This window comes from Lupinus angustifolius, chromosome LG09 (assembly GCF_001865875.1).
Source record: "Lupinus angustifolius cultivar Tanjil chromosome LG09, LupAngTanjil_v1.0, whole genome shotgun sequence".
Lineage (NCBI taxonomy): Eukaryota > Viridiplantae > Streptophyta > Magnoliopsida > Fabales > Fabaceae > Lupinus > Lupinus angustifolius.
In genome coordinates, this window is record NC_032017.1 from 20,470,051 (window position 1) to 20,495,997 (window position 25,947).

A 25,947-nucleotide genomic window follows, 5' to 3' on the forward strand; every position below is an offset into this window, starting at 1 on the left:
ACTATTACACAACAGCCTTTAGTAATTTTTTATTATGTTATTTATTGACCTTAAAGAATAAAATATACAAAATTGAGATAGGACATACTTATGTTCACTAAATAATCACAATTTTATGAAAAATAAATGAAAAGCGTGATAAATTATTAATAAATATCAACAGTGCATTTTCTTAATCAAAATATCTTCACATATATCACTATTAAATTATCATTAAAGTCCATTTAGCAATAGAGAATACTTTTTTATTCTTAAGTACAATAACTATAGATATACTGTACTGGATTAAGCATAAGTATAAAAGATGAGTAAATATTTTTTCCTACATAAATGTATTAAATTCCATTTGAGTAGGAAAAAAATTCAAAACCCTTAGTTTTGGTTAAAGATAACTAAGCATGCATTACTTAAATGAACTACATGTTTGTCCTTACCTTAGTAGAGTAAATATGATTGAAACTTGATACCAAATTAAACAAATAATATAATAATAAAAATAAAAACAATGACTGCCAGCGTAAGCAAAAACAAGTGCATGAATGAGAACACCGTCCCTTGCCTTATAAATAGCAATACATTCCAAACCAAACGCTCTCATCCAACCTCACACTCCTCACTTGCATCTAATTACCTCACAAGCAAGAAAGAGTAATAGAGAAAAAGAGGGGACACAAATTTGTTTTATCCAAAACTCCAATTAAAACAAAACCACCACAATGCCTTCTTGTGCAACAACAACCTTGGTCTCAAAATTCAGTGTCTTCCCAGACCAAAAATCCAACCTTCCAGACCTTAAACTCTCTGTTTCAGACCTTCCTATGCTTTCTTGCCACTACATCCAAAAAGGTTGTCTTTTCACTAAACCTTCTATTCCAACCCATACTCTTATCCCACTCCTCAAATCAGCACTCTCTCGCACTCTTTCCCTTTTTCCTCCACTCGCTGGTCGTTTAACCACCGACTCTGATGGTTACGTTTACATCACTTGTAACGATGCTGGCGTTGATTTCCTTCACGCCAATGCTTCCTCTTACAAAATCTCTGACCTTTTGTCTTCACTTGATATCTCTCCTTCTTTCAAAGAATTCTTCACCTTCGATAGCAAGGTTAGCTATAGTGGCCATTCCTCTCCTATAGTTGCTGTTCAGGTTACTGAACTCGCTGACGGTGTTTTCATTGGCTGCGCCGCTAATCATGCTGTTACTGACGGAACTTCTTTCTGGAATTTCTTTAATGTCTTTGCTCAATTATGCAGAGGAGGTTGTAAGGGACTTCATATGGTTCCCGATTTCACACGTGACTCCGTTCTGATTTCGAACTGTGTTCTTCGTTTGCCACAAGGTGGTCCTAAAGTAACGTTCGATGCTGACGCGCCATTACGCGAACGAATCTTCAGCTTCAGCCGTGAATCGATTCAGGAACTGAAAGCCAGAGTCAATAACAGAAAATTGACAGAGGATAAAGCTGTTGAGTTGATGATGAAAAACAGCAACGATTATTATCAGAAAGAGAACGGCAAGGTTGCTACGATTTTCGAGAACTGGTTCAAAACTGAAGTTAATTCTAAACCGCAACTCGCAACTGAAACGGTTGAGATTTCGTCGTTTCAGTCTCTCTGCGCTTTGCTGTGGCGTGCGGTTACACGCGCGAGGAAGTTACAAGCGTCGAAAATGACGACGTTTAGAATGGCGGTTAACTGTCGCCACCGTATGAAACCAAAATTGGAAAGTTACTACTTCGGTAACGCGATTCAGAGCGTGCCAACTTACGCTTCTGCAGGGGAAGTGTTGTCTATGGATCTACGGTGGTGCGCGGAGCAGCTGAACAAAAACGTGAGGGAACACGATGATTCTATGGTGAGGAAGTTCATAGAGGATTGGGAGAATAATCCAAGGGTGTTCCCGTTGGGAAACCCTGATGGTGCATCAATCACCATTGGATCTTCTCCAAGATTCCCAATGTATGATAATGATTTCGGTTGGGGAAGACCTTTGGCGGTGAGGAGTGGAAAGGCGAATAAATTTGACGGTAAGATCTCTGCTTTTCCTGGGAGAGATGGAAGCGGAGCCGTTGATTTGGAAGTTGTTTTGGCGCCCGAAACTATGGCGGGGCTTGAGTGTGATGCGGAGTTTATGCTTTACGCTACGACTCAATTATAACACGTGTCAATTTGTAGTTGAGTAACTGATATCGTGATGTGATTATAGCCGCTCATCGTGTTTGACTCGTGAAAACTTCTGTGACGGTGGTTCCATGTGGGGGTGCACGCATATATTGTGATTTTTTAGTGTTTGTGTTTAGTTTAGTTTTAATGTAATGTAATGTTGTTTCAAGTTCAACTTAATGAAGTAATTTCCCTTTCTCTTGGAACATTGTTGTTGTGATTGTTCTCTTTCCTCTCTTTTTATAAACAATAGAAAACCCCTAAAGTTGATTAGGAATTGGGGTGTATCAGTTTAATTTCTTATGCAAAATAATATGTTTGTCAAAACTATATTTATGTTGTACTTAAACATGATTTGAGATTAAGTCAATACATTTTGTATTAGATCACAACCCATTAATCCAAAATTGTCATCCAAACATGTTAAATCTGGTAGCACTAAATTGTTTATATTTTTGTTGGAAAAAATGGATTGTGTTCGGTTCATTGAAGGTGACTATTTTGCTTAATTGTCTTGTATTTTGACAGAAAAGTGAATCTAGCATTTTTATTTTGATAAATCAGAGTGACCTTGGTACTTGATATATGTACTGAATATCAACATCATATTTATGAATTATATGAACCAAATTCAGATGCACAAAAGTTTCGAGACAAAGAACAAGTTGTCCACTTTTGCCTCATGAATGAATTTCGTGAGTAATTGCTATCGCATCTCAATATCAAATTGGTGTCCGTTGACTATGATTTTTTGCGGAAATTAGTTATAGGTAAAAAGGCCGAAAGAGTACCTCACAAAAAACAACTCGTACTAACAAGTAGCTACTAACATGATAAGATTCTCAAGCAGGGTGAAATAAAGGCTTTCAGCAACTATAAAAGACAACTTTTAATTACAAAATTAAATATTTTATTTTAACATTATTTTTCCATAAAATATACCTTTTGGTGCTTCTTGTTATATCCGCACATGTTACATATGATAGAATGATCATTTTATCCAAAATAATATAGTTAATAAATTAAGATAAAAAATTGTATTTATTTTTGCCTAGACATGCATATTTTTCACTGAAATAATCTTATTTGAATTGAAAATATCTATATCATATAATCTTATTTCAGCATGAAATTTTTCATATATAAAATTTAAACTCATCTTTTTTTAATGTTTTTAGTTTTCTACAAAAACTTTACATTTTTTGATAAATTAAATATTGAATCTTAAAAAGCACAATTTTTTTCAAGATTTTTAACTAATGTTTTTTGTTTTCTATGAAAACTTTACCATTTTGGATAAATTACTTAATGATTATAAAAATGTAAAGTCATAGTTGATAGTTGAAAAACAAACATAAAAGATTAAAATAAGAAAAAAAATTAAGTGTCATGCTAAGGACACAATGTCTCCCTCACAAAAATGGAAACCATGAAGGGATAGAATGACAAGAAGGAAAAGGTTTTATTTAGATGGTTGAGAAAGGAAATCTCTAAAGTCTTCTATTCATAAGTTTTGCAACTTTTGTTTACTTTTTAACTCTAAATTTGTTCATAATGTCACAATTATGATGATTAAATTAATAGATGGTAGAATTTGTCAAAATTTACTCTTCAAAGTACTACGTGTCACTCTAAGATAAAAGAGACAAAAATCAACATTTTAAAAGAAACAAGAGTCTCGCTCAACGAGTCTTGAAATTGAAGACTTTTGTTGAGCAAGCCACAATTCTCGTTCAGCGAGCCATGAAAATGAAGACCATCATATAGTGGGACTCAACCTCCCCAAGTGATATTGAGATAGAAGGTTCAACAATTCTCGACTAACGAGAAGACCAATTTCGCTCAACTAGAACATGGATGGTGACGACTGAAGCATCTCACTCGGAGAGAACCCATATTGATGAGTGAGAATGATAGATTTTCAACATCTTCAAATGAAAAAAGTTAGACACTTATGGTATCTACTTTAAAAGGCGACCTAAAGTACTCGATTTTTTTAGCTTTATTAGGTATTTTAGCTCAAATAGAAGTATAGATTCAATAGGGAAAGGCTAGAGAAATTAATTTATGATATTGGAGGAATCTCCTTCAACCTTTTTGTTTGGCAATATTGACAATGGATAACTAAACTTCTTTCCTATTGAGATTAGATATAATATTCACTGGATATATACACATTGAATCATATTTATGTTTATTTTTACTCTTTGATTCCTATGAGGGGTTTTTATGCATAATACTTACTTGAAGTTGATAACCTTGTAGTATATTATTTAGAGGTTGTAGTTGTGTGATGGAATTCATGCTTTATAACTTGAACTAAAATAGCTCATTGTGTTGGTATATCAGCTTAGAATGAATTTATATCAATAAGTCACGTTGTTCATGTTGTTGATATAGTTGATAGGATTAAATCTATATTGATAACTCGTATTTGTCAATTTTGTGAACATAGTTAATAGGCATAGAGCTATTGACAAACAATTAATCTTCATCTCATAAGCATATTTGTTATGAATAGAGCTATATTGATAAGTTGTTAATCATATAAGGAATTAGTGGTTCGTAATTTTGAGATGTTAATCTACTCATCGATAAACTAACATGTTAGGCTACCGTATTAGTGAAATAACCATAATTTAATTAGTTTGTCTTATTGAATCAATCATAATTTAATTAGTTTGTCTTATTGAAGCAATCATATATGCATAGTTAAATTATATAACCCCATACTTTTTTCACATAAATTTCTCCAACTTTTTAGAGTTACTATTTGTCTACTCAGGATAACAATTTTTAATTGAACACTTAATATCACTAATGTCTTTGTAAATACAATGACTCTTATAATTATTGACGACAATTCAATTTAGTAACTTAATAGTCTAATCAAGATGACACAAATAATCTTATCACATAGTTTATTTTACTACAACAGTTATTTTTAAATACAAATAATGAATATCTTATATACTTAAATACTCACCAACCATTTTGCCGAATAGTAAGAACGTGCCTAAGATGCCTAAGTTGATGTATAGGGTCTAATACTTTCACATCAAACGATTCATAATGTATCAAACATTAAATTCAAAGTACTGGTCGATATAAAAATGAATAATGCAAGTTGCATCCTTGAAAATCAATTGTCAAATCCTTCACATGCATAGTCTCCAAGGCCATTAGGTTGTTGTAGGTGTCTAGTCCAGTGGGTTATCTAGCCTTACCGAACCATGCAGGTTCATGGAATATAAAATAGAAATGATGAATGGTACGTATAAGTCTACGGTGCATTATCAATTTATAGGTCCAGCCAATGCAGCTTTCAATTATGAATCACAAATTAAAACCCAAACGTATCTAGCAAAGGGTATGTGATTTCATACAACACCATTAATTCCTCTCAATTGTAATTGAACTCGTGTGCCAAAGCTGAACACACCGGCCAGACCAAGACTTCAACCTATAATGTCTTTTTCTTCTAAAAAGTTGGGAAATTTTGTCATGTCCCAAAGATGACGACGCTACAAGTACAAGCAATTAAGGCACTTTCCAACTACCAATAAACCAATTGGAATAAAATTGAACCTGTAATGTCTGAAGGTAATCCTGTCTAAATTGGAAACATTTATATAGTATGTGGGGTTAACTTTTCTATCTACAAGATTCGATTCAAAACATTACTTAAGAAAAATCAAACATGTATTACTTGAAACAAAACTCATTAATGATACATTCTTGTGTGAAAAATAGATAAATAATAAAATCTTGATAAAATATTAAAAATTTAATTCTACCTAAAATTTAGTCATAGTATAAAAAACATAAATTTCTTCAAAAAGTTAGTCATAAATAATGGTATGAATAAGGAGAAAGAAAATAATATGAGAGAAATGACTTTTAAGGAGAGATTAAAAGATGTAGTGGGCCAACAAATTTTCTTTAGTCTCCCATATGATGAGAAAACGATAGAGGAAAAGTAAGGAAGAATAATCACTCTTTCTCTTCTTTACATGTAGAACGAAAACGAGATGACTTTTTGTCGCTAGTAAAATATCATTTTTCATAGTTACTTTCCTATATTTTGTATTATTGAATATGAAAAAAAATACTGAAAAAAAGTGATTTAAAATTTCAAACCCATCACAATAATATTATAACTATTTTCAGTAAAATACTAAAATTAGCTAAAAATTTTAGCAAATATTCTACTTAAATGTTGAAAAGTAATATTTGGTAAAGTTAATTAATAGAATGGTTGACGTCATAATAATATCTAACACTTCAACAAAACAAACCGACATCGTTTCAAGTTGTACATACTTGATTCCCCTTAAACAAAGTCTCGGATTCGAGTCTTGTGGATGAAAAAAATACACGCTGAAATGGTTAACTCCACGTATATGTGATGTTCCTGACTCGGATAAGATTGATGTACATATGATATTCCAACTCAGATAGGATTGACTCGAGTGTGATGATATCACTTAAAAAAACCAAAAAATATCACTTCAAAAACTTTTCAATTAAGTGTTAAAGTATAAATGTTTTACTGCATTAAATATTTATTTCTGTAAAAATGAAAATCGGAAGATAGACCAAAACCTAGCCACCAATAGCGGCGACGGTGACGGAGATTTAAACTTCAAGGGTCGCTTGTTTTTATGAGTTCATAGCCAAGTCTCAATTTTTTTCAAATTTTCGGTATTAAGTCTCAAATTTTCTTTCGGTATTAAAATCCAAAATTGTCAATTGAGTCCCATCTCCGAGTTAACTCGCAATGTGTCTTCAAGTTTGAGTCTTTAGCTTTTGAAGCCCAGATTTTGGATTTTACCGATCGTGAGATTCGTGATTAGGTAAAAAGTTTCCAAATTTATTTTCAGAATAGTTACTATTCAGCTAGAAGAGTATTGGGTTTTATGGAAATGAGTAAGCGTTTATTCTTGAAGCACTCAATCGCTATTGTAACCATTATGGTATCTGTTTGCACACTTTTGATTGTAATTGTCACAGTTCTCAAGCTTCCTGAAGCATCAACCAAGAATAGTAAAATGGGGTTTTACCCAATCACCAGATCCAGAAAAGTTCCTTTGCAGGATGTGAAATTATGCAAGTTTGGTGAAATGATGGTTGATTTGTTGCCTCAAGATCTTGCTTTTACTGTTTTTGTTCCATCTGAAGAAGCTTTCAATCGAGATCTACGATTAAGAGTAAGTGATAGTTTGAAACCAGACAAGTACAATGATACATATGCAATTATGACACGTGTATTGGGATTCTCAGCTATCCCTCGTGCACTGTCTTCAGTTAATGTTCACTCTGGTGAGGTTGTGTCATATGATTCAATATCTGGGTTTCCTTTGTATATCTCGAAAGACATAGATGGAACTTTAGTTGTTAACAGAATTCGATCAGAAATTGTGGATGTTAGAAAGAATGAGTTTGTTATCCATGTTATTGATGGGGTCATTATGGATGCTGATTTTCAGCAATCGGTTCTGCCTGATGATTCAGAAGAGGATTGACTTTATTGTAGTTTTGCTCTTTCATATTTTGTTGTATATTTGCATTCAATTGAGGACAAGTATACTTAATTATTTATACTTGAGAGGCTGAGACAATGAATGTTTTCTATTGATTCATTCTCCTTTTCTTTAACAATGTTATAGTAAAAGTTAAAGTTTAGATTTTATTACCTTGCCGAAAGATGGTGTCAACAACTATAAATCTAGAATCCCTTGCCTTCATATTTAAGGTGTATTATAACATAATTGCTACTCCGTCAGTGTCTGCACCTTGAATCCTTAATATATATGTATAACACTAGATTAGATTTGATAACTTTTAATCTGCCTTAATAAATCTAAAATGTTGACTCCGTCTGTAGTTGATAACCCACTGAACTTATAGGAAAAAAGTTCAATTTCTGATGTCTAGGTCTATTTGTTTAGGAGTGAAGGAATAATTACTTTAGCATTTTAATGAAGGTACAAGAAAATATCCAGGTGGAATGTTAATAAGTAGCCTGAGAACATTATTTAAAGAGAACACGAAAATTCTCTTGAAATTTGATGTTTTAATGCATCTCCAAGTATTAGACTATTTTGTAAAATGAGAAGAAAAATCAAAACAAAAAATGGAAGGTAGGGACTATTTGTAAAAAATGTTTTCATCTGTGTCTTTTATTAAACCCTAACTTATTTTTCGAACAATAATGTTTGTGTTCAACTTCCACTTTCTAAGAAAGAAGAAAGGATAAAAAAGACCAAAGTTATGAAGAATTATGCCATGCATCAAAATCCTTTTAAAGATGCTAAAATTTATAATTTTCGATAAAGCTAATGGAACCACAACGTTTTTTTATTTTTCATTATTTTTATTAAAAGGTTTATGAATAATTATTCATTTTAAGGCTAACCAAACGGTCCCTGTATGGATAAATAATCAGGGAATGAAAGGAAGACGCACATTTTTAAAATGACAACAGATAATATAAAAACTGAACCACGCTACATTGCAACCTCAGAAAATATTATGAACCGAACTAAACAAAGTTAAGCCCTGTATTTTAAAAATAAAATAATGAAATACTGATATCCCAAGTTTCGGGAACCCTCCTAAAAAGGTAACTTCCATAAGCAAAATTGCGTTGGAACATGAGCACACAGAATCACAGAATCACAGAATCTGAGCTAATGTGTTCAGTTTTTCGGCAAGGCTAAGCTGTGTCCTTGTGATGCTTGATAAATAAAGCAACAGCAAGTGATCCTGTATAGTGAAAAACTCTTGTTAGTCCAAAGCAAATGAATTGTAATCATAAACCAACATAGCAAAACTATTTCGAAGGCACAATAAAAAAATACAATTCTTAGTTAAAAGCCTACGCATTGTGTTCAGTGGCCATTAAACAATACAATCCAAAACATAATCTTACCTGCAAGCTATCATTAACAAGCTTATCAAAAGCTGATGGTGGCAGTTTTGGAAGGGAACCTACAGCATCTGATATAAATCTCCCAATTCTGTTGTCAGGATCACTACGCCCTTCCTGATATGAAAAAGGATGATAATAGTAATAAAAATGAATCCGCTCTCAAAGAAATCATGGCAAGAATAATTAGAAAACGCAATCCTGCGCACCACTACATCATCTACATATTTGTATATGTCATCAATCAAGGCTAGTAGATGTTGCATTGATGTTTCCATCCCTTCTAAATCAGAGGGAATTTTGTCAATAGCAGTTGCCTTCAGAGTATCAACTGTATCACCAGAATTAACACATAAATTTCAAATCATTAAACTCCTTTCTGTTTTCATAATAGGTGTCTGAAATATAAGCTTACAAACTAATACAGAAGAAAAATATTTAAGGAAAGGAAACAAACACAATACAAGAACAAAGGCTTTGTCCCACTGGGTTGGGTCGACTATATGGATCAAATGAGCTCATAATACTCCATCATAAATCATGTTCATTGATACAACATTGATCTCTAAATCTTTCTAAACATTTTGTCTATGGTTTTCTTGGCCTCCCTCTGCTTTTAAGAATGTGAACTCCAGGTTTTCCGGGAACCATTGCATACGATATAAAACAAAACTTGCATCCCCGAACTCCCAAACCCAAAGATTGTAAAATCATTTTTCAAAGAACTTCTAGCATTTTTTATACAAGAAATAATGAGATAGCATTCTAAAAGGAGAACAGATAATAAAGATGAAGTACAATCAAAACATACATCCCATGCGCTCAGCTTCGACCATTCGAAGATCCAAAGGAATTTCTTGAAACTGTGCAGCAATTTGCCGGTCTCCAAGAGATAAATTGTTTGATACATATGCTTTTATAGTACCCTCACCATTAAGGAATCCTGTGTCAACAGTCAAATGTATAGGGTTGGACACTTCCCGGGAATAAAATTCATGGATTAATGCACTACCACCAGTTACTCCAAGACCAGTTGAATACCTGTATAAAGTAACCAAAGTTGTATGTGCTTATTAATGAGCTCAAATAAGCACTACACTGCGTTTGGATATCAATTTGTAAAGCAACTTTAACAAAACATATCGCTAACATCCACTAGAGGTTAAGAAATACTCAAATAAGAAACCAATGACATTCCCATAAAAGTAACAAAGGTCTGAAATAAACAGCCGAAAGTTCTTTAAGTCACTTCTTACAAATGCACCATGCTTAAGAAATAGAACTTATGGAGTTCAAAACAATATTCACAAACTATGGTGGATACATGATTTACAACTTGAATTATGAGTTAATAACCTTGAAAGAAATTAGGAAGTTTAAAAGAACTGTTATTACCATCCTACAATAACTTCCTTTGGATTCACTTTTTGGTGAGATAGTAACATGTTGTGGTGGTACTCAATATCCAAAGCAACCTGTAAGAAACAAAACAAAAAACACACATTCTTCACATTTTGAGAAAAATTCCAACAGAAAATTATAATTTGATTGATTTTCAGAAGAAATAGATGAACAACCACTGAATGTAGATGAGTGAGTGTAGAAAACCTGATCGATAGACTCATTGTGAGGAACGGCATAGGAATTTCGAATATCAAGTGTTCCATCGGTGAGAACGGAACCGAGTAGGGTTCCGATGACACGCTCAGCTTGGTCAGGGCGTCTTACGTAGCAATCGCATATGTTGAAGACAACGAGAGGGTGAACCCTCGCTGATAAGCTATGTGATGATGATGAAGATGATGATGATGAAGATGATGATGAAGATGATGATGATGAAGATGATGATGAAGAAGATGAAGATGATGATGAAGAAGATGAAGAGAACTGCAACACTGTTCGCTCGCTCCCCGCCATGTTCCGAGTTTCGATGCAGCTTCGGCCAGAGAACGCAGAGGATCAAGGTGTGTCGTCACCAAAATTGGTAGGGTTTTCAATTGGGCCTATTGGGCCCAAATACCAAGTGTCGCTTTACACCAAGTATAATAATTCAATGCGTCCCATTTTAATCAAAGCCTACTCAACCTACTATCTAGAGCATTCTCTTCGATAAGGAATTGATTTTTTTTTTTTGAGTCACTGTTTCTTTCAACAAATATTACTCATGAACTCTTAACCCTTTAATTGTCCTGTGGATCTAATGTGACCTTACACCATTAGACCAAAGTCTTATTTGTGATTCAATCTTGTTTTGATAGTTGAGAGCCAAGTATGGACAGGGAATGAAGAATCTCTATTCCAAAACCACATCTCATTTAAATAAATTTTGATATTTATTACAATTTAAGTAGTGAGAAACAATATTAAAGTTACATGTGAATTGTTTATTATATCTCAAAATTTCAATGGATGAGATGTGATTGAAGGCATTATTTTGTAACATGTGATCTCCATTCTTATAGATGATTCATTTTCTATTTCTCCATTCTCAATGACCCCAATATTACTTTCATTTTAATGTTAATTCAGTTTGGTTTTTTAAAACATGAGATTTAACTTTAATAAATAATTAGTTTCCTTAGGGAAAGCTCTTCTAATTGTGCAATGTGCAATTTAGTAATTCAACATGCTTATATGTCTCATTCACCATGTTAGTAATTCTTTAGAACAGGTGTAATAAGTTCATTTTTTTGGAACATGACAATGCCATATTATCTTATTATTAAAAACAAGTCAGTATCAAAGTAGATCAACTTATTCAAATAAAAAAATTCTAAGACCAACCATGATTTTGATTATTTTATATATATGGCTAACCTTCACTTCTAAGGTTTTATTATTCAGTATTCAAGTCTTGTAGTTGTGCTTGAACAATCAATAAATTAGTAGCTTTATTATAACTTCCAAAGTTTGGTAGGTTGAATTTTTCTTCCATCATTAGTGATTTCTCTAGCAGTGATCATTTTCCATCTTATAACCTTTTTTAATTGTATCATCACCACAGCTAACAGATTAACGATAATTAAGCAAAGCAGTAACAACCTATTAGTAGCCGTTTGATTAATAATATTAATCATGCTTGTCCTATCGATCTAGCACAAAATAAAATGTTTAGCAAAGCTATGATCATAAATCATACAAATTCGACAAGTGGATATGCATTATTGATGTGGTGAGTAGGTCCCAAGTTAGGTATCATCACCTGCACTTTCACCTAACCCACTCATATTCACTCCCCAGATTCCTATAATAATAACAATACCTTCAAGCGTGGATAAAGGAACCCAACTTTGCATATACTCTAGGGAAGAGGACAAATGCTACAGTGATGATATAATTGGGTTAGAGAAAAATTGAAAAGGAAATGTGCATAAAAAATGACTCGTTTGTTATTTTTGATTTGGCAAATTACACAATCATAGCCATACATCACACATGATCTAGGGCCTTCTTCCAACTTAAAAAGTTGAGGAAACATTGTCCCATAATATTTAATAATAATACATCATATTCATTACATACTTTACATTTAATTTAAAGACCAAATACTAAACTTTGAAAAAAAGGATAGTGATGAAATGAAACCCACAAACATGCTGGCTTGATTTTGATTTTTTTCCAAACACTGATTGATATGACTGTTTGGTTTGATTAATTACTTGGACTTGAAGGGAATGGCTCTGATCACGACTTGGTGGTAGAGAGCTGCAAGAGCTGCTCCAATGAATGGTCCAACCCAGAAGATCCACTGCACACATTGTAAATCGATTAATTAATTGGATCAAACTTGTAGAAGGTTTTGGTTCATTCAAGATTTCATACAAATTATTAAATTTGATAATATTATATACTGATAGTGTAAAAATTTATACAAAGTTGTTATATCATCCCTGATTCATTTGTATTACATTTTATTTAAAAGTTGGTGATAATTAAAAATGAATAATTAATGATGCAATGACTATGTATAATTATTGTGAACTTACGTGATCATCCCAGGCAAGGTCTTTGTTGAAGATGATAGCAGCACCGAGACTCCGAGCAGGGTTGATACCAGTTCCGGTGATAGGGATGGTGGCCAAGTGTACCAAGAACACTGCAAACCCAATGGGCAATGGTGCCAAAATCTGTTCATACAATAATACACAATTAGTGCAATATAATCATTTTTATTAATCTTATTCTTAAACAACAACAACAACATGAGAAAAATAGAATGAAGGGCTTACAGGAACGTGAGAATCTCTGGCGCTACGTTTGGCATCAGTGGCTGAGAAAACGGTGTAGACAAGGACGAAGGTGCCAACAATTTCAGCACCAAGTCCATCACCTTTGGTGTAACCAGAGTTGACAAAGTTAGCACCACCGTGGTATTGAGCATACCTCTCTTTTCCTTCAAAACCCTTAACCACACCAGCGCCAACAATTGCACCCAACACCTGCATCACTATGTAGAACACCGCTCTTGTCAAGGACAATTTCCTTGCCAAGAACAATCCAAATGTCACCGCCGGGTTTATGTGACCCCCTACATCACATCACAAATAGCATATATTAAACCATTGCTCTCAAAGAAAAAGACCCACTTATAGAAAGTGTTAATAAGTTCATCAACTCTCACATAAACCTAAGAAAGAAAAAAGAGCGAGAAGGGTATAAACCTGATATTCCAGCGGTGCAGTAAACGAGAGCAAAGATCATGCCACCAAAAGCCCAAGCAATTCCTTGAATACCAACAGATTGGCACTTAGTTGGGGACCTCTGAACACCGAAAACGGTCAAGATGGTGATGTAGAGGAAGAGAAAAGTGGCAACAAACTCAGCTATACCAGCTCTATAAAAGGACCAAGAAGTGAGTTCAGATGGCTCAAAAAATGGTGCAGGTGGTGGTTCCTGGTAGTCCTTGGGTTCATCTTGGCTCTGAGCAGCTATCCCTAAAGGTTGCCTTTCAGGGAACTTGTTAGCTCCTAAAGACACATCTTGCTCCTTTCCCTCCATTTTTTCTTATCTTCTTCTTCTTCTTCTCAACCTGAAACTGTGCTCTTTCTATTATTATATGATTCTGTGTGGATGTGAAGTGAGTGGCTATGCTGCGGATTTATAATCACATTCTGTTTGAGTTAATGGAAGTCAGGACCAGGGTTAGTGGGTCCTACTGCCTAATTTATTTCATTTTTTATTCACCTCTTTATAATAAAACCCTTTTCAATAATTTGTAAGGGTCGATACACTAAAAATAAGATAAAAATATAATATAATTTAACATTTTTATTTTTATCTTTAAGATATAACAATACAACAGTTTTATTTATATCTATAAGTATAAAAATAATTACTTAACTCTCTATTAATAGACAATATTCCTAATATAAAAAGAAAACGAACTTTGTTTAATGGGGACAAGAGAATTATGGGGTCCCTCCTACCTGGCATGATTCTAACCACCCATGGAGTCATAGCTATGCCAACTATGTTATGGTCACCACTAGAACATGGGTAACCGTTGCTCTAGCTTACTTTGCCCTATTTAGAACAAAATATTATTAACACATAAAGGTTAAAGTTATTTGACTGAGAAAAATATGTTCAATTGTATGTAATTATACCTTTTTAGAGTAAAAGAGTTGTGTAAAGTAAAATAGAAATAAAATGACATGATAAAATCTATATAATATTATAATGTATCATCCAAGTGGTAGTTAAAAAGAAAAAACATCTTCAAAGAGTTTATGTTTATGGTACTCTAAATATTTTACATATATTATTATTATTAAATAATTTATTGGAAATTTAAATTAGAGATAGTTCCACTAAGGTTGATAAATATAATATACTAATTAAAATTTTATGATATATATTAATCTTGCAACTTTTCCTAAACTTATTTGGCAAGTTTTTGTGGAAAAGTTAGAAACGTGGGAAATTTAGACTTGTAAAAGCTTATATTATGTAAGTCTTGGATGCTTATATTAGCATGTGATTACATGGATAAATTGAAACTATTTTATATATCCAATTTTGAAATATTTATATTTTGAGTATGTAAAAATCATGATAAATAAATAATTTAACTGAACTAATAAAATGAATCAGTTCAATCTATCTTGAATTTTGAGCCAAATAATTTGTTATGAGACCGAGTTGATTAGATTCTACACAACTCTTATCTAGAGGGTTACACACACCCTTATTTCATGGATTTTCTCTCCTTCAAAATCGTACCGTTGAATGGAAGGTAAAACGGTAAAATGGTCATGGACACAGTTCAAATTCAACGTGTTACTTGCCTGGGCGGTGGCCGTCGTAATCATACGGCTAAATATATATCACGTTTAACTCAATCATATCATGAGAATATAACACTGTTCCTCTCTTTGTTTTCTAATGAGAATATGGTCAATTCTTTCAATAAGAATGAGTGATTATGCGATTAAAGTGATTACAAAAATGCAGCCAAACCAATCATATTGTTCTGTTTTATTATAGCACAGGACATATTATAAGCATTAATTGTTCATTATGTAGAAATATTTTTTACACTGTCAATCAATCATACATCCTTGATTTATTAGTTATTCTCAAACAAAAGTAATATAAGATGATGAGCTGAGGGCGTAAAAAACTTTACACCGTCAGTGCACAGATTTTAAAACTCATCTAGTAATATGAGTGAAACATGTGATCTTAATAATGCGAATGTAAGGTAACATGCGTGTTTTAACTATACAAATATGCGATTAATATATGTATTTTTAGCAATGTGAATATACGATTAACATATATGTTTGAAATATTAAAATATATGAGTCACATGTTTCTTCTTTACAATATGAACACACAGATAACATGTATGTTCTTAATTATGTGAATGCGTATGTAATGTGTACATTATTAACCATACGGCAAAAATTACAGCCCGTGCAAATACACGGGTAACTTGCTAGTTATATAATAATAAATATGGTCGGAACGTGGCTGTCAGCAATTAACTAATCTCGCCTCCATTATTAATGTTAATTCTCAGTTAGAATAACTTATCTTCCTTATTCTTCAACTTAGCATAATAAACCTTTTTATATATTTTGTTTCTATATGCGTGGATGAGACAATGATTAAGAATAATTAAGAGGCCCCACCGTGGTATTACCTTTTTTTTCCTTCTCTTGTCATTAGCAGCTTTCTTAAGATTCTACGTAGAGATATAAAAGTTGTGAGACAAAAAATAAAAGGAAATAAATTGAATATTCAAGGAGCTTAATCATATATATAACGTATTACCTAATATGCATTAGTTTAATGCATCAATCCATCTCAATGACTTGTCTGGATAACATTAATAAAAACCAACGTTTATTGATCATTTTTTATTTTTGGTTTTGTGAATCAAATTTTTGGGAATCTTTTGGTATTTTTCTAGTCATTCTACTCTGGCAGAGGTCACTGGTTAGAGAAGCATATCCTCAAGCAGATTTTGGGTGTCATGGCCCTACTTAATTGCTCATTATATCTTTGTTTAATTTCGTGGCTTTAAATTAAGAAACAATGATATAAAACAGCAATGGAGGGATTACAATTCTACTCATAATGATTAAGAGATTTATCACTTTACTTCCCCATAAAATAATTATGGTTTCTTCTCAATTGGATTTTGAGACATTTTATTTGGATGGGAAAGAAAACTAAAAAGAAGAGAAAAAATAAATAAAAACATTGAATGCGGGGATATCCATTTATTTGAAATATATTTTAGTTTTGAAAATTATCATGAATAGATGATGATTGCTCAAGTTCTCAACATAAGTGATGATAAATAGTTAGTTTTTTTTAACAGGATGTCAACCATACAAACAAGTTAGGCTAACTTAGGTTTATACTTCAGTTTATTTATGTAATAAATAATATTCGTCTCCCAGCTATGAAATAATTCAAAGTTTTAAACCTAACTTATTAAATAGGATAAAAATAAATGACTGTAATATATATAGTATCATTATAAAGATTTATATATATATTCAACATGTTACTAATTATTTATATGTATTTTTTGAGTCAATCATGATTTCACATAAATAATTGATGATGTATGATAATATATAAACTTAAAGCATGCATTTTTTTTTCTCAAAATAAATTTGGTTATGACACCTTGATTTGCCACTTGACCTATTACTCATATGTCACTGTTAATATTCATTTTGCAATAAAATCCACAACAAAATTCTTAATTGATGACCTTTTTGGTTCATAGAAATAACATAGTTGATTAAGCAAACATAAAATATGAATATTCTAGTTCAAATTAAAAAAACATTATCTCAGTCATTTCTCATTCACTCTTCCCACTCCTTGGCCATTGGCCAATGTGTTGTATGAGCCTCCCATTTTGTAAAATAAATTCTCTATTTACAAGGTTAGGCTCGTATCTTAATCAATTCCAAAGTTGGCTAGGTATATAAGTTTAAAGTGGGGAAATTTACCATATGATATAATCTATTTGAGATCTTAAAAACTTTTCTTATAGGGTAGTTTTTATGCCCCATAACAATACATTGTTCTATTGTCAATGATGTAGCTGTCTCTTTCATTGAAGAGGAGCATAGAAGGAATTTGATTAAATGTGTGGATAAAACTACAAAGAGGGTGATCATTTCCCTTGGGCGGTGTATTATATTATACTATATTAACATCATCAATTTTCACACCTCACCAACCAGTTACTTCACCATAATAGCGACGGATCCACCATGGGATTATTGGGGTATGTGGCTCACAAATTTTCTAACAAAAGAAAATGCTATATACAATTTTCTCTATTTTATTTTCTGTTGATAAATTAATGAATTTATTTTTAGTCTTAGGTTAATATTACTACTCACTAGTATAATAGCTGAAAGAGTTTTATCTCTTATTGATGTGAAGAAAATTTGAATCGGAAATAGAATGGGAGAAATTCAATTATTCTGATTTGATACTATTACTAAATCATTTTATTACATTTAAATCATGAGTATCTAAATACTCACTTCTTTAATATGTTTATATAAAATAAGGAAAAATATTAAATCTTTATTTTACGATTCATTTGCGAATTATATTTTGAGATGAAGAGGGAAAAATTCAGAACATCTTATGATTGTATATGATGATTCTTGTATACATTTACCATAATATAACTTTTTATCTTTATTTTTTAGAATTGTAGTTAGCATAGTCACTAAAAATAAATATAACATATATTTTTAATATCAGACACACGTAGCCCTTGTTTTTTTTTTTTGGGTATGCCATTGAGAATATGAGTTACTTTACGTGATAAATTATTCACTCGAGACCGTCAACAAAATTAGGGCCACAAGTTTTGTTGATAAGCCACTGGCTATCATAATTCATATGCCATAATTTAGAATATGATCGATTATAGTATATAGAGTTCATTTGTATTCTAGTTTTACAAAATTAACTAGGCAATACCTGCTTACGTACTGTGCAAATATAGAATATAGGGTTTTCTTTTGGTACAGCAATAGAATATTATAAGGTTACGTGTAAAGAAAATCTCTAGCTATTATATATTTTGCCCTATCAATTCCAGATGAAAGGATAAGGTTAATTTATTCATATATTAGTGGTTTCAGTTGCAAAAGTTCAAACATTTGGTTTGCAAGGAAAAGTAGTTCCTTCACGGTAGAGAAATTCATAGCATTTACTATTATAAAATGAATTAGTGATTAGACAGAATAATTTTATCACACCTTATTATTATAACCTTAACAATCTCTGGAAACACTTAAAAATAATAGCAAAATAGGGGTGAAGACAAACAATGAGTGAGAATAAAGAAAGAAAATGTAATCATTTAAATTTACACATTTGTTTTTATGAAATTGTTTTCTGCTCATAATAAAAGCACTCTTTTTTTTTGTGTGAACCATACACACATGTTTATATGCTATATTTAATTCATATTTGGAACCTTTTTACATAGTATTATGAATAAAAATCAACGAAAATAATTTTATAATTAAAAGAAAATTGTGATTTATTTGATCTATAAATTTATAATATTAAAATGTAAAATCTATAGTTGCTGTCAGAAACTTCAACCTTACAAAGTCACCTATCTCCTTCCCTGGTCTACCTACCTCATTACGATGGTTTTGTTGAATTAATGAAGTCCAATTATGAATATGAATATGGTCCAGAGGAATTTATAATGATTTAAGTCATTCTTCATGGTAAAACTGAATATAATTATTCTAAGATAATATGAGGATATAATGGAGTGACAAAGGTTCAGATTTATCATTAATAGGGGTGTGTTAAAGTAATGAAGCCTCTTGTCACTTAAGAATATAATAATTTTAACAACCATTTGGATCAATGGCTAGGGAGGAAAAACCAATTATTTGACTGGATTATTAATCCCGAGTTTGTTTCAATATTACTTTATAAGTATTTTTGTTCAGTTTTTTCTTCTTTTTCTCTTCTAATTCTTATTTGTTCTAATAATTTTTTTCTTTTATCAATCAAAAAAATTATTTTAACAACCCTTCTTCTTTGAGATAGCTTTTGCTATAAGGTTATACTCAACCAATTATTATAACAGGTTCCACCCTCTTTTATTTATTTATGTATATTAAAAACAAAAAAGAAACCAACTGGTATTAGTTCAAATAGTATATGCTTGATTCTCCTTAAAAAATGTCTCAGATTCAAGTTACATAGATGAAAAAATAACCGCTAGAAGAATTAACTCCACATACTTATAGATATTCCCGACTCAAACATATTTGTCTATAATGTGAGAATAGATGTGAGAAATTAAAAAAATAAAATAAAATAAAAGCAAGGGAACGGGTGTTTAGAAATTAGAATGTATATGAAACAGGGCTTGGACAATTGGAGCCAGAATAAGAACAAAATTTAGTTTGGATGGCCTGGTATTTAACTTGCGGGTTTATGCATTCATGCGAACTGTCCTATCTAGCTGCCAATGTGAAGATCAAATGAATTTATAAAATATTGTAATATCAACCGAAAGTGTAAAAACTTATAGACAATATTACATAATTTACCATTATTTTTACATAAATTGTAGATGTGATACGGTCATATTATATAACAATTACATACTATTACTAATAAAAAATTAATTAAGAAGTTGTGCTATATTACTATAACTTCTCAAAGTCTAGATTAATATTTTTAAAATCAAATTAGAAATTGTGCTTGCATAATTCGAATTTTGAATTATCAGGTAATATTTTATTTCATTGTTACTATTTTCATATCAATTTTTATATATGTATTTTAATTTGATAGATTGAAATCCTTTAAAAATGAATAGGATTAATTCAGTTAATAAAAACTAATATAATAAGAATAACAATAGACACACAAAAAACCAATAATTCAATTTCTAAATATATTATATGTTTTTACTTGAAACAATATTAGTCCATTATAGTTCTAAATAAGGGTGAGCATGACCCGGCCCTACCCGCTCACCTGACACGGCCCGATCATGACCGGGTCCGAATAGGGTCGGGTTTAAGGCCGGGTTCGAGTTCCAAAAATATACCCAGTCAATATTTAGGATTAGGTAGAGATCAAACATGATCCGGTCCATCCCGTCCTAGATTCACTCGTTCATCATGTTTGTATGCATTTCTACTCAAATGTATATAGAGTAATGATACTTTTTTGGTGGAAAGTATCATTTTTCTTTAATTTTTTCATAATATATACATATATCATTTTATATATCAAACTACATATTGATAATAATAAAAAATACTGACAAGTCTTTATCTAAAATGAATATGCATTATATTTAATCGGATCTATGGTTAGGTCAGATTTAAAGGCTAACCTAAACGTTATTTATTGTCAAATTAGCTTTGGGTCTAGGGCTGAGTCAACCGACTAATATTTAGAATCAAGTAAGAACAAGTTTTAATCAGTCCAACCCAACCCAACCCATGCTCAGCCCTAGTTCTAAATGACATAAGAAGGCTTTGTCACCTCCTCTCCGGCTCAAATCTAGATTAACCAACTCTAATATCAAATTGATATAAAAAACAACTATTTTTACTATATTTTATATTTGTTTCACGTGTTTCAATTAGCAACTGAAAATGGTAATTAACTTGGAACCGTAGCCTTGCATAATGCTGTAATCAAACTCATCTGACCTCATTTTATGACATTCATCCATATCACAAAATCTTTATTTCTACGTACGATGCAAAATTTATATATAATCTATGTTTCATATACCTTTGTTTGAATTATTTCTTTTTTAAAAACTAATGATAATTAAAAATGAATGAATAAAAGATAGTTGATATAATGAGAGTGTAAAAACTCTTACATAAATCTTTTTCTCTTATATAATCTGGAAATGATGAAACCCTTTCTGATTCAATCCCCGCAAATCAAACGGTGAAGAAACCGCCACGTGCACTATCACCCAATTGTCATGTTATAACTTATAACTATTCCGTTTTGATTGAAAGTGATAGATACACACTCCAAAACCCCGTTGGATCCCACCAAATAGAAACGATTCCCTCTCTTAATTCCTTCTCTCCCTTTGAACAATGATTCTTCAATGTGATCTAAAACCGTCACACACTCATAGACCTAATATTTGAACAAACACCAATTCTGATTCACTTTTCACATATTCTTCTTCCTTCATTCCCAAGCTCCGGTTCAGAATGACTTAGACCGCTACGGTTCGTTACTGAACCCAAAACGGTTCAACTCGAACGGATCGGTTTAATTTAAGATACTCATCTTATTATTTTTTAGCAGTGATGAGAGGAAGCTGTTGTTTGAACCGTCGAACAGAGCTGAGATTCCGTGTACTTGCGATCTCAACCGTTAAATCATTGACAGTGAAGATCAAGCTTCTGTTATGTTGTTGTGTTGCATTAACGCTATTAGTGTTCTGTGTTACTTCGTTCACCTTTGTTCTATGGAACAATCAAACTCCTCCTGCGTTGCGTTCATTAACAGATTCAAGGTTCTAACTCCGTTGTTTTAATTATTTATTTATTATTATTATTTTGGTTTAATTTATGTACTTTAATCAGTTAATTAATTGCTTAATAATATGAACTTAATCCGGCAAAGAAGGTTTTGCTTTGGCCGTGGGGACCGGTAATGATTAAGGTTAGATTTACTGATTTAGACGTTATGAGATGTAGCAATGTGTTGTAGCATAAAATAAAACTACATGTTAGAATGAGGGTTAAAATTTAAATAGTCGTTATGGTTAAAGATTGATTTATTTTTGGTAAGAATTTCACTTTTCGAAAGATTTATCTCTAAGAAGGATAAAAAGTTCCAATTTCCATATAAGTAGTTTCTATTTAAAGCGACAACATCTAAAGTTCTGTTTCATTTGTCTATGTTCGTTTTTTATTTCTTCATTCATTTAGAGAAAAATAATAAAGAAGGAAATAAATAAATAAATAAAAACTTGGTTTATGATATGTTTGGATGTTCATACGTCTAATTTTGAAATTATGGAACCCTATTCCAGGTATTTGGGATATATTTTAACATGTTTCTAGTGGTAGTATTAGTGGGCATAGGTTATTGGTATATACTTTTTATTTGTAGGTGTAGATAGAAGTAGCGATTCCCATGCTTTAGTGCTTTATGTGGATCACATAGGGGAAAGGAAAATAAGGAATACAAGAGAATGAAAAAAGGAATGGAGAAATGGAAGATTTATTATTTGAGTTCATTGTTGAGGGAAAATAGGGAGAAAAACTTCAAAGAGAAAATATGATGTTCACTTTTCAGTATTATTAAAGTTAGAACTTATGATATTGATGAGTTTTTGTAACTCATCCTACTATATGGAATTGGTTTAAAGGGTAATCAAAACACAATATTGGGTTATGTAGGTGTTTTATTAGATTATTAACTTACCACATCATGCAGGAGTTGTTGGACTTTGAAATGCGAATAATGATATCCCATTCAAGCTTTTAGATGTTATTCAAGTCCAGCCTTCAAAATAGATCTTTCAGTTGTAGCCTTTGTTGGTTCTCTGGTCTGGGGTGCTTGCGTAATTGCCTTTGTATGTACCCTTAAGTAGAGATTATTCATTTGACCATTAACAAGCACCCCCCTTTCTATGTTTTTATCACACAAAATGGTAAGATGAAGTCTAGAGGTTGGCCTTTACATTCTAAATTTCATTGCAGTTTTTATATTTTGTGCACAGGAAAGGATATTCTATCATAATGAATACATGGAAGAGATATGATCTTCTAAAGCAGTCCATCAAGCATTATTCATCATGTCCTCGACTTGAATCAGTACATATTGTGTGGAGTGAACCGGATCCTCCTTCAGATGTTCTTTTAAGTTTTCTGCACCGTGTGGTAAAGTCGAAGTCTAAAGATGGACGACAAGTCAAATTGAAGTTTGATATCAACAAGGAAGACAGTTTGAACAATCGATTTAAAGAAATTAAGGATTTGGAGACAGATGCTGTCTTTTCTATCGATGATGATGTCATATTTCCTTGCTCTTCTGTTGAATTTGCATTTGATGTTTGGCTAAGTGCACCTGATACAATGGTGGGATTTGTACCTCGTGTCCATTGGGTGGATTCATTGGTATGGTTTAGCTACTTTTTCCCAATTGATTTTATTGAGTGGTTACCTCGTGCCATTGGGTGGACTCATTGGGATTATTTAGCTACTTTTTCCAAATTGATTTTCCATCACCCTGATAATTTAGGTCACATTATATTTCTTTTACGCCTATGCTTTTCGAGCTCAAACATGAGAGAAAGTGAATGGCTAATTGAGCATGGGGCAAGTGAATCCTTTTTGATTGAATTTTCATGCATTATGTCTTGTTATTTGTTTGCACTGTAATATTTGGAGTTTAATTGCCTTGATTACTGCTACTATTTACCTTTCAAGATTTAGTTTGCAAGACACAGAAAGCACACTTTGTGGAACATGCAGAGTGAAGATCCATATCATATTTGACATTACCAACTTCCACCAAAACAACAAAAATATCACATTTTGTACATCTTATTTGTAATTTACTTTCTAAGCACGACCGCATCATAAACTATGGCCCTTTATTTTGTTCCTGGTCATGATCTAATTTTACAGGGAGAAAAAAACTGAAGTTACTGAACCTCTGTCGTAAAAGAACAAGCTTCATCTCTTAATCTTAAATCTGTCCTTCAAGAAGCTGCTTGTCTTGGTTGCTGCATCTATATTCTTGATGTGACCTTTAATGATTAATTTAATGTTTGATCCATAATTCTGCAATCCTTCAGTTTCCTTTACTATTTTTCCCAAATTTAGTCCAGTGACATGAATAATATCAAAAAACTTCTGTAAGGCTAATCTCTCAAAATTTTCAATGTATTTGCAGAAAGGTGAAGGCAACAAATTTGTTTATGGTGGATGGTGGTCGGTGTGGTGGACCGGTACATATAGCATGGTGCTGTCCAAGGCAGCATTCTTTCACAAAAAGTATTTCACTCTCTACACAAATGAGATGCCAACATCAATTAGAGAATATGTAACAAAAAACAGGTTTTACTCTGGACTAACTGAACAACCGCTACCTCCCTTTTTACCGGACCTCAGTATTCCAACTTTTTTGTTATGTGCTCAGTAATAATTCAATTAATTTATCAGGAATTGTGAAGATATTGCAATGTCTTTCCTTGTTGCAAATGCAACTGGTGCACCTCCCATATGGGTTAAAGGTAAATTGATTCAAGGGACTGAGTACTTTTCCTCCTCCCATCCCCTATATTCTGAGGAATAAACTTACGAATTTAATCAATGACATGTCTCGTTACAATTGTATAGGAGTTGCAGAAATTTTTGTTTTCTCCTTTTAGCTGCATAATTTTGAAGTTCCTTCACTTCACTAGCTCAATGTGTATGATGCCATTGTATTTGATAGTTTTCCCATTTAAGGAAGCATCAACTTCCTGATATTTGTAAGATTGCTTTGTGGTGTTGATATGCTTGATTTCATGTTGTCTATTCATAATCATATACATTGAAAATTGCCCTCCTTTGTCTCAAACCTCCATTGTCATATATGCCACCCTTACATCAATACATGGATGTGTAAACTTAGTCCATTCTGTCATTGTTACAGGCAAAATATTTGAGATTGGATCAACTGGAATCAGCAGTTTGGGAGGTCACAGTGAAAGAAGAACAGAGTGCGTCAACAGATTCGCTGCGACGTTTGGGCGGATGCCCTTGGTATCGACATCTGTGAAGGCAGTTGATAGCCGCAATAGCTGGATTTGGTGACCCTGGATTTTGATTTTCTTTACAGGATTGAGTTACTCGATTCACATTAGTTCCACAGCTGTATAATATTGAATCTCACACCTAATTCATGCATTTGGCAGGATAGCTAATGTAGCAAGTTCCTTTGATTGACTTCTTGTACTATTAATACAAGGCTGCTTCCTAGGGTGTTTGTTTTTTTCTTCAAAATATGAACAATTTTGATTGTAGAATTGTCACATTACACCCATAGTTGAGAAACTTTTTTTTTTTGAAATCCCTTAGTTGAGGAACTTGATGTATGGTGCTGTCTTTCTTTTTTCAGGTTGGGGCTTGTCTGGGTGCGGCGAACAATTTTTTTTAAAATTTTAACAAATCGTAAAGTAGCCCAAACCTGAACGTTATGGTGTTTGAAGAATTAAAAATGGAATTCGTAGTGGAACCACTAGTGACAAATTCTTGGCTCCAAAAAATGGTATGAACTTTAGCACCATTATTACAAATTGCAGAAACAGTATTCGCCAAAGTAAAAGAAATGATGTACA

General features: G+C 32.3%; 5 protein-coding genes across 7 annotated transcripts; 3 read left to right on the top strand and 2 right to left on the bottom strand.

Annotated features, from left to right (window-relative positions):
- LOC109357324 (uncharacterized acetyltransferase At3g50280-like) lies at window positions 585–2,436 on the top strand. The gene has a single exon (XM_019601224.1). The coding sequence runs from the start codon at window positions 717–719 to the stop codon at window positions 2,157–2,159; it is 1,443 nt and encodes a 480-aa protein (XP_019456769.1). The 5' UTR covers window positions 585–716; the 3' UTR covers window positions 2,160–2,436.
- Window positions 6,694–7,891, top strand: LOC109355859. The gene has a single exon (XM_019599108.1). The coding sequence runs from the start codon at window positions 7,084–7,086 to the stop codon at window positions 7,687–7,689; it is 606 nt and encodes a 201-aa protein (XP_019454653.1). The 5' UTR covers window positions 6,694–7,083; the 3' UTR covers window positions 7,690–7,891.
- LOC109355858 (eukaryotic translation initiation factor 3 subunit F-like) lies at window positions 8,736–11,093 on the bottom strand. Of its 2 annotated transcripts, XM_019599107.1 has the most exons (7): window positions 10,977–11,090; window positions 10,704–10,898; window positions 10,491–10,570; window positions 9,907–10,136; window positions 9,305–9,426; window positions 9,099–9,212; window positions 8,736–8,932 (listed from the first exon to the last, which is right to left on the bottom strand). In XM_019599107.1, exons 1-7 carry the CDS (start codon window positions 11,010–11,012, stop codon window positions 8,843–8,845), a joined length of 867 nt encoding a protein of 288 aa, XP_019454652.1. In that variant the 5' UTR covers window positions 11,013–11,090; the 3' UTR covers window positions 8,736–8,842. The 2 variants fall into 2 exon arrangements, with proteins under 2 accessions (XP_019454652.1, XP_019454651.1); XM_019599106.1 differs by having other exon boundaries at window positions 10,704–11,093.
- On the bottom strand, window positions 12,461–14,167 carry LOC109357089 (probable aquaporin PIP-type 7a). Of its 2 annotated transcripts, XM_019600811.1 has the most exons (5): window positions 13,757–14,167; window positions 13,325–13,623; window positions 13,082–13,222; window positions 12,745–12,843; window positions 12,461–12,710 (listed from the first exon to the last, which is right to left on the bottom strand). In XM_019600811.1, exons 1-4 carry the CDS (start codon window positions 14,091–14,093, stop codon window positions 12,751–12,753), a joined length of 870 nt encoding a protein of 289 aa, XP_019456356.1. In that variant the 5' UTR covers window positions 14,094–14,167; the 3' UTR covers window positions 12,461–12,710; window positions 12,745–12,750. The 2 variants fall into 2 exon arrangements, with proteins under 2 accessions (XP_019456356.1, XP_019456355.1); XM_019600810.1 differs by having other exon boundaries at window positions 12,461–12,843.
- Window positions 21,623–25,704, top strand: LOC109357010 (glycosyltransferase family 64 protein C4). The gene is made up of 5 exons (XM_019600684.1): window positions 21,623–22,125; window positions 23,341–23,737; window positions 24,519–24,682; window positions 24,788–24,858; window positions 25,263–25,704. The coding sequence occupies exons 1-5, from the start codon at window positions 21,917–21,919 to the stop codon at window positions 25,421–25,423; spliced, it is 1,002 nt and encodes a 333-aa protein (XP_019456229.1). The 5' UTR covers window positions 21,623–21,916; the 3' UTR covers window positions 25,424–25,704.